General features: G+C 47.2%; 1 protein-coding gene across 1 annotated transcript; it reads right to left on the bottom strand.

Moving 5' to 3' along the window:
* Positions 1-2,471: 2,471 nt before the first annotated feature.
* Positions 2,472-5,613, bottom strand: LOC149835880 (arginine decarboxylase-like). Its single transcript, XM_090008815.1, has one exon. The coding sequence runs from the start codon at positions 4,932-4,934 to the stop codon at positions 2,805-2,807; it is 2,130 nt and encodes a 709-aa protein (XP_089864941.1). The 5' UTR covers positions 4,935-5,613; the 3' UTR covers positions 2,472-2,804.
* Between the last annotated feature and the right edge of the window lie 3,342 nt (positions 5,614-8,955).

Genomic DNA, 8,955 nt, shown 5'->3' with positions numbered 1-8,955 from the left:
TCTATGATATTTTTTGGCTACCAGCATAAAAAATCTAAAAAAATAGCAAAACGAAAAGGACAGATTGAGACGTTAGCTTTTTAATGCCACCAAGATCACCTTGATCTGATAAGCGGGTTGGGAAGGAAATCTTAATAAAATGAGAAAATCTGCATAAATATGCACGTGAATGAGAAAGTCCGCATAAATATATGTTTTAAATATATCAAATCCGACATCAAAAATATATGTTTTTATAGTCGTTGGAAAGCTGAGACATAGGCTTATAATTTTTTTGTTTTGAGTGAGAGCCGAAAACCCTTTTAGTATTCTTATTTTTGAGTTTCAAAACCAAAATTGAAGCATGATTTGCAAACGAAAACAGTTGAACAATCTATCTTTTAGATAATGTTTCTCCCCCACCGCTCATCAGATCAAGATGATCTTGGTAGCATTAAAAAGCTAACATCTCGATCTGTCTTTTTTTTCGATTTTAAGTCCAGGTAGCCAAAACATGTTGCAGTAAAAGTTGAAGTCTTGTGTCTCAGCTTTTTAATAACTATAAAAATGCAAGTTTTCAGCATCAAATGAGAGAGATACAAATGAGAAAAAAATAATTACATATTTAAGAGAAAAATTGCACATATTTAAGAACTTCACATGTGCAAAAGATAAAAAGATTTTTTTAAATCAAATATTTATGAATTTAGACATAGATAGAATAGCAAAAATTGTGGGGCATTTCGGTAGTCATTTTCAGTATTTTATATTGCACCTACATCATTTCTAGTTTCAAGAATAAAAAACAGCTTAGTGGTTGGTTGATACAGAAAGGGGTTTCTACCTAATGGTGTTCTGATGGGGATGGGAGGTTCAACATGAGCCACAAATTTCAATACCATGCCTTTCAATAAAAAATAACATTTTTGACCTTGTTTACAGGGATGGTCGTGAGAAACACGTTATACATGAACAAAACACTATCATATCAAGGCGTCAAACTATTGATTTTAGAATTTAAACCAACCCTTTGTCCATTTCAATGATGGCAATTCTAGATTTTGTATTGTAGTATACCAAGCTTAAGGTCCCCCATTGCCCTTAGCCCACAAAAGGAATTTTGTAGTTCTTTCTCAGAAACCTACAAGTCTGCTCCCAGTGCAAAAGCCCAATCTTCGCGCTTTGAATGTGTCCAACAACATACTTTTGTGTGATGAGAATGAGGGTTTAGAGCTCTTTGTGCTTTTCAATTGCGCTCTGTGAGTGTGATGCAATTTAATGAACCAAAATCCTACAAATTGCGTCACAAACTGACATTTTCAATTGCTGACATTTTCTATGCCTGGTTTTACAGGAATGCATATGCTTGGATCATCCAATTGGTACGTGTAAAATTTTGATAAATATTTAAGATTTTAAATATTATTCTTTTAACCCATGCTGAACACATTTACAGAATCAAATTTGCAAAAAAATGCCCAAAATGCTCAGTTTTCACGCATTCACAAACTCCCACGTTCCCCAAGTGAGACTCCACCAAAGATGGGAAAATAGGTTGAATGGCCGGCCTGGAGATTGAGCATTTGTGGTGCTGAATAAAAACCACTGGTAAAGGGCCGGGGGAATATGGTCGGTATTCTAATGATGGCAACGTCGATGATCATGATCATGATCATGATCATGACGGAGGGTGGGGAGGGAGGATTCCCAACTTTTGTTGTTCACCAAGTCTTGGCTATTTATACGGGTGCGACACTTGAAGTTACACGTCATGAATCAACAGAGATAGACGAGAGTCGAGAATGCCATAAGCAGATTTGTCCTGTTGAGAGAGAGAGAGAGGCCGCGTTGGCCACGTCTCCAATTTCACCCCCTCATCATCGATCTTTGGTGGGATCACCTTGGCTTGGACCATGTGAAGAGGGGACCATCCTTTTCCCATCCCACCCCCTCTTCTACAAAGCCATGTGTCTCTCCATCCCCCGACGTTCCCGCTTTTACTAGCGCCTCAGACCTCCCTACGCGTACAGCATGTGTGAACGGTTCACAACCCTATTTGTGGTGGGGTATGGGCATTACATGTGACCCTGAAAAAGTGACGAAGCAAAAGCACGTACATACAAAAAGAAAAACCTGCCCCTTTGCCGCCCCCATTCGATGACTGGCCTTCTGAGCCAAAGGACACTAAGAAATGTTCCAAGTGCCCGCAACATTTTGAAAGACGAGGCACATGCTGCCAAGCAAAGCAGATGAGTGAGTGGTTGCTTGCACCTTTAATTTGCAGAATGTATGTGTGTGGTTAGGCCGAGTGAAACACCGAAATTACTACACCCCACCAAGTCTTTGATTCCAACGGTCAACGAGATTTCGAGTTATTCCAAATTGATTCGGACGTCTGAAATTCCGCAGGGAGTAGAATATTCAATGACGTAAGAAACAAGTCTGGTTCATTCCACCAAGCACACGCAATCAACCAAAATCCACAAACAAAGTTTTACAGAAGACAACTGACCTTTCAATGTACTAAACAGAGATAGAGAAGAAAAATAAAGGAGGCACTTTACATCGCCTTCCATCAACACGAAGAAATAAAACCGAACCAGCACAGGACCGAACCAGCACAGGTTACAAATGCACTAACATAAAAGTGCACTAAACATAACAGTTTGCATCGAAGACGACGACGACGACCAAAGACGACGACTGTGACGAGGGACTCAGGGTTTTACGAGGACGCACCGGTTACTTGTCTCTTTTATTCTACCACCGGATAGTAAAAGTAAAAGGCAAAGGAAAACTAAAAGAGTTGCTGCGGGCTCGACGAGTCAAGCGCAGCAGCGGATCCACTCGTCGTCGTTGGCACCCGGCCCGGCAACGAGGTATGTGGTGGAGTCGAAGGAACACGCGAGGCTGTGCACCACCCTATCCTCTTCCACAGCTGCAGCAGCTCCGTGGAAGCACTCCTCGACCCGCACCCTGAGCGCCTCGAACATGAGGGCGGGCTCGTGCTGCATCGCCCGGAGGACATCCGCACACGACTGCCCCGGCACCGTACCCGTGATGGCGAAGCAGTGCGGGCCATCGCTCTGCACCACGCGCACCACGTTCGGGCTCCCGAACAGGTTGTGCATCCCCCCCAGCGCCTCCTGGTAGGCACCGCCCAGGAACATCCCCAGATAGTAGCCCTCCCCCCGCCTGCACTCATGCAGCGGCAGGCTCCTCCCCCCTCCAATGAACTTGTCCACCTTCCCGTCGCTGTCGCACGTCAGGTCCGAAAGCACGCCGCGGACGGTCGGCCGCTCGTCCAGCCGATGGATCGGGACGATCGGAAACAGCTGCTCGATCGCCCAGAGGTCCGGCACCGACTTGAAGACCGAGAGATTCGCGTGATAAGACCGGACCGCAGTCGAGTCAGTTGCCATGTTTCCGTGCGCCACCACCTTTGCGACGAGCTCGCAGAGCCCGTCTACGGCCGCGAGGTGCTCGAGACCGAGAGATCCGTCCTTGAACTCCTCGATGCACCTCTGTTTCAGCTGTTCCGTGTAGGCCAGGCAGGTATCATACTCGCCGCGAACGGCCGCGGCGGTCAGGTTCCGGTAGTCAGACCGGGCCTCGTCGGAGAGGCCTTCCATGAGGAACCTGAGATCGTGCTGTCCCGGGGTCGCCCCTTCCAGGATAGGAAGGGATGGCGCGGCCTCGAAGACGAGAACGGAGTGGTGCGAGACGAGCGCGCGCCCGCTCTCACTGCAGATCACAGGATGCTTGACGAACTTCCGATCGCAGGCGTACCCGACGGCCTGAACCACGGTGGCCGCGTACTCCTCCAGATTGTATCCGACGGACATGTCCGACATCTTGGACCGCGACCCATCGTAGTCGATTCCGAGCCCACCACCGATGTCCAGCACCCTCATCCCGGCGCCCAGGCGGACGAGCTCGCAGTAGATCTGAGCAGCCTCGCCGACGCCGTCGCTGAGGAGGTCGACGGACGGGATCTGCGACCCGATGTGGAAATGGAGAAGCTGGAGGCAATCGAGCATGTTCATCCTCTCCAGCCTCCGCACCACCGAGAGGATCTGCAGCGTCGTCAATCCGAACTTTCCCTTCTCGCCGGAGGTTGACCCGAAATGGCCGGAATGCTTGGTCCGGAGCTTCGCCCGCAGGCCGATCACAGGCCGGACGCCGAGCTTCCGGCTCACCTCGATCACCAGATCCAGCTCCTCCTCCTGCTCGAGGACGATGACCGTGTCGAGATGGAGCCTCCGAGCCATCAGAGCGAGTGAGATGTACTCCCGATCCTTGTAACCGTTGCAGACGAGGAACGATTCGGGGTTTCCTTTGCACAGCGCGCTCATGGCGAGGAGGAGCTCCGGCTTTGACCCGGCCTCAAGGCCGAACCGGAACGGCCGGCCGAAATCGACGATGTCCTCGACGATGTAGTGGTCCTGGTTGCACTTCACGGGGTAGACGCCCTGGTAGCGCGACTCGTATCCCTGCGAGCGGATCGCTGATTCGAACGCCGACTGTAGCGATTCGAGCCGGTCGCGGAGAACGTCCGGGAGGCGAACAATGAGCGGGAGCTGCAGGCCGAGCCCGCCGAGGGACTTGGGCTCGGTGACCTTCCTGACGACCTTCATGAGGTCGATCTCAGCATGCGGCATCGTGGCTACACCGTGCGGCCGAACGGAGAGGTTCCCGGCGGCGTTCACGCAGAAGTAGGGGGCGCCCCAGCCGTTGATCTTGTACAGCGAAGCGGAGAGATCTGGGGACCACGGGGCTGTCGCCGTCACCACCGGCAGTTTCACGGCGGTGGAGTCATTGTCGTCGTCATCGTCGACGACGACGCCGGAGAGGACGAAGCTCTCCGGCAAAGCAGTGGGAAGAGAACCCTCCCCGGCGAAAGCGTAGCCAGGAGGCAGGGGGGCTGCAGCATCTACGCAAGCCAGGGCTGGCATCTCTTCCCGACTACTTTGCTGTCTAGGCTAAGGTCGTGAGAAAAAGGGGGCTTTAGAAACCGCCGAGGCCGGAGCCCCGGCTACCCCCCCAAAAGAAGCAGGCGGAAACGGAGAGGAAGAGAGAAAACCCTACACCGCCTGTGAGACGCCCGCTAATCCCCACACTGCGCGTCAGAAGACGTGGTGGAGATCGCCGGATCGACGAGAGAACGAAGAAGAAGATCGAGAGAACCGGCACCGGGTCTCGATCGGAGATCGAAGGAACGACGGAACGAGAGGAACAAAGAAAAGAGAGAAGAGAACGAGCGGAGATTGAGAAAATAAAACAGAACGAGCGGAGATCAGGCGAGGAAAACGGATCAAGAGATCAAACAAGAGATCGAGAAAGAGAGGAAACGGAAGAACCGATAGAGAGAGAGGGAGAGGGACGGAAACCTAACGGCGTTTAGGGGGATGGAGCGAGAGGGGAAGTCGGCGAAGGAGTGGTGAGAGAGACGGCGTCAGTTGGATAAATCTCGTGAAGGAAGGAGACAGGGGAGGCGAGAATTGCATGAGGCTCCCGACGCCTTCATATAGGAAGGGAGCCCCTGATTTTCCGCCCTAACCCTAATTATTAAATTAAATCAAATTTCTTTTTCGCAAAAGAAAATATCACATTTTTTCTTCCTCTTTTAACTAACCCTCATTTTTACCCTCATACTGACAAACTGTACAAATTGATATTTTCAAAAACAAAAAAAAAATTCTTTCATTTTGTGCTAAAAGTTGACATTGTAAATGTGTTTGAATTTGAAAATATTTTGATTTTATACCAATCGGATCTTAAAGCTTGAAATTCAATATCACATAATTTTCGAAAATATTTAAGTATCAAACAGTTATATTTATTCCTCAAAAAAAAAATACAATTCAAGAATTGATTTTTATGCAAATGAACCATGCCGAGCACAGCTGTGGGATTGGAGAAAAGTGTCATAAATATTTAGTTAGTACATAATTTTTACTATTTTATATATATATATATATATATAAACTTTTAATTTTGATAATTACAAATTCCTTATATTTCTTTGCAGGACTAGACAGGGCTTGATTTTTGGGTAATACGACGGTCACCTTGCCTCTGGTGCTTTACCAACCCCCACTTTTTTCTCCCATCTGCAGGCTTTTCCAAGACGTTTATCAGTACGACTAAGCAACCAGCGTCGATTTGCCGCGTGGATATCGTCTCGTACCGTCGATCCAGCTAAACCTTATCCCCCTGACGCCTCCGGCGACGCGCTTCTAGTGACGCCCTCATCCCTTGACCGTCAGCGGTTTGCCGAGCCGACCGTCACGCTCTCCCTGGGCCCCATCTCTCCTTGGTCCTTACGTATTCTGCTACCCTATCATTTTTGTAATTTCCAATAATACCCCTAACCACGTTAATCCCCTGTCACTCCTTGCCCTTTTGCGTATCTGTCCAGAACACAACAAAATCGAGTTTGGTCATGGTGGTTTTAATTAATTAACTATGAAATTGGAGGTTACTATTATGGATAGGGTTCCGGTCAAACCCGGTCAAAAGAACCCTTCGTGGGTCCCCACCAAACCCAAGTGTTAAACCATGGACTAAGACTCACCAACCGCACGGAAACCTCACCTACCAACCATGAAAAAACAAAAATTAACATTGGATTATATTGGAGTTAATAGGGTAGTGCCCATTAGGGAAAAAAAAAAAGTGAGGATTCTTGTTGGTATGGGTCTAGTATGTGCACCAATTGACCCGATTACAACCTAATAATGGAGTATTGGGGGGAAAAAACAGCCATCATAATCTCATGGGGTATAATGGTAATATGGTATATCATAGGTTATATGATTTGCACGTGTATCGGCCTGGGGGGGAGGATGGTCGTAGGGGCCCCCTTCATATGGCCTGATCGGTGGCAGACCCACATGTCATGTGCTACAAGCACAACAGCTCACCTAGAAAGTGATCAGTCGAGGCCCACTTGGGTGTCAGACACTAATTGTTGATGGTAGATCAAATCATGGAGACGGATATCCAGATTTAAGAACATGCACTTGAATAATCATGTATACACAAGGGGAGAGGAATGTTTTTTTCTTTTTTTCTTTTTGAAATACTCTTTACTTACCTGAAAATAATGTTATTAGAAACCTTTTTTATATCTCGAATATTCTAATTTCTTGATTTGATAGAAACCGACTCTTGAATCATCTGATTGCAACAAATTGCTAAGCTTTTCTGTTTTTTTTAGGGTTTGAAAATCAACAGCATAGTTTTTCTTTTTTATGAAAGACAAGCTGGGTCCTGTGCCAAACTGAAGGCCCAGGTTCGAATCCCTCTGTCACACGGGGCTTAAGAGTTATCCGGTAGGGGTCTGCCTAACCCAAAATTGCCTTTAAAAAAAATAAAGAAGATAATGACATAAAAATATTGTAAATATTAAAGGCTTAAAAGCGTATTTTTTGTTAAAAAAAAAACATGATATAAGCGTCGGTTCTTTAACGAATAATCCAAGCCGAACACATCGGTAAAAGTCGGATTTGCAAAATGCCAGATGACAATAGTAGTTCACATGCAGCATCAATATTTTGTTACATAGATATTTTCATTACCTTATAAAAGATTATCCAAAATGCGGTGATTCGTCATCCTTTAGCTATAGAGGTGGACATTGAGCTGGCCCAACTTGGCGCGGTTAGGGTCTGAAAATGACCCAAAAAGCTCGACCATAAGCAAACCCTACCCCGGTTTCGACTTAGTTATAATTGAGCTTGGACTGGACCCTTTAAGCTCCACCAGGTTAACGGGCCCAGACCTACTGAACTATATGTATTTTGCCAATGGGTGAGACTCATTTCGGACCCGATTGCCTTATCAGAACAAGCTAGGTCCGACTTTTATCAGGTTCGAACTGCCGCATGTAAATTGAGCCAGACCCATAACGGACCAGGTACCCCGACAACCCATCCATTACTTATCCCGACCTTCACCCTTCCTTGCCTTTCTCTCATGTCATTCCCTTACCACATCATCATGGTTGGAGCCTAGGGTTGTCAACGGGTCCGGTTTCTATCTGAAACTCAATTCGATCCGAACCTGAATTTTCAGGCATGGGCATGGAAAGTGCCTACCCAAATAATGTTCGGGTTAACCCAAATCCGACCCGAGCAATATGTAGGCCGGGTACCTGACTCGACCTGATGTTTTTGCCACAAACTCCATTCGTCCCAAGTATTATATATATATATATATATATAATTAAATTAATTTTTTAAGACTATGCATGTCAAGGTTTGAGATTCTATTGACCTGACTCGGTAAAACCTGAACCCGCTTATTAGTTATATGGGTGAGTCTGAATCAACTATGACCCGAGACCCGACCCGTTAGACAGTATTGAAGGCTAAATCCATCATATGGAGCTGGGAAGGGGTGGTTTTGGACATTTGAATAAAGAGGGGTGGTGGGGCGTTTGCTTGGGCTGATTAAATATGGCAGCCCTCCAGAAGTTAGGGAAAGAGTGGGCCGAAATTAGGGACAAACTTTGGGGTTTGGAGGGGCTGTTCCCCCATCCCAATGCCCTAGACCCTAGGGTTTGCTGCGAACCCCGTAGGGCTGTGGGGCCCGCACCCAAGGGCATCTGACTGAGTTGGGGTTTTCGACGGCCCGGGTTGTCCGCTAGCGCGGCCTCGGGGCTCTCGTCGACCGTTCGATGACGCGCCCTGAAACCGCATCTCCCTTCCACGATCAACGGTCGGATCTAGAGTCAGTCCAAATGGATCGGGATTTTAAGATTCGGGTCAGATACGGGTAGGTAATCTGTCGAAATCTGCCTTTCATGTCTAGAATAAATTCGATCTGTTTGCGCTTTTACATCCATTCTTTTCTTTTTCTTTTGTCTGATCCGGCACATCATGTAAATTCGGCTCCGGATTTAATTCCACTTCATCAAATCCATATCAGGTCTGATCAGCACTAGTGAACATTATTCGGATCCGGACTAAA

Source organism: Nuphar pumila, chromosome 6 (genome assembly GCF_984573655.1).
Source record: "Nuphar pumila chromosome 6, dmNupPumi1.hap1.1, whole genome shotgun sequence".
NCBI lineage: Eukaryota > Viridiplantae > Streptophyta > Magnoliopsida > Nymphaeales > Nymphaeaceae > Nuphar > Nuphar pumila.
This window is presented reverse-complemented; position numbering and strand designations above follow the sequence as displayed.

Coding starts and splice junctions, on each gene's coding strand:
- LOC149835880 (XM_090008815.1), bottom strand. CDS start 4,934: ATGCCAGCCCTGGCTTGCGTAGATGCTGCAGCCCCCCTGCCTCCTGGC.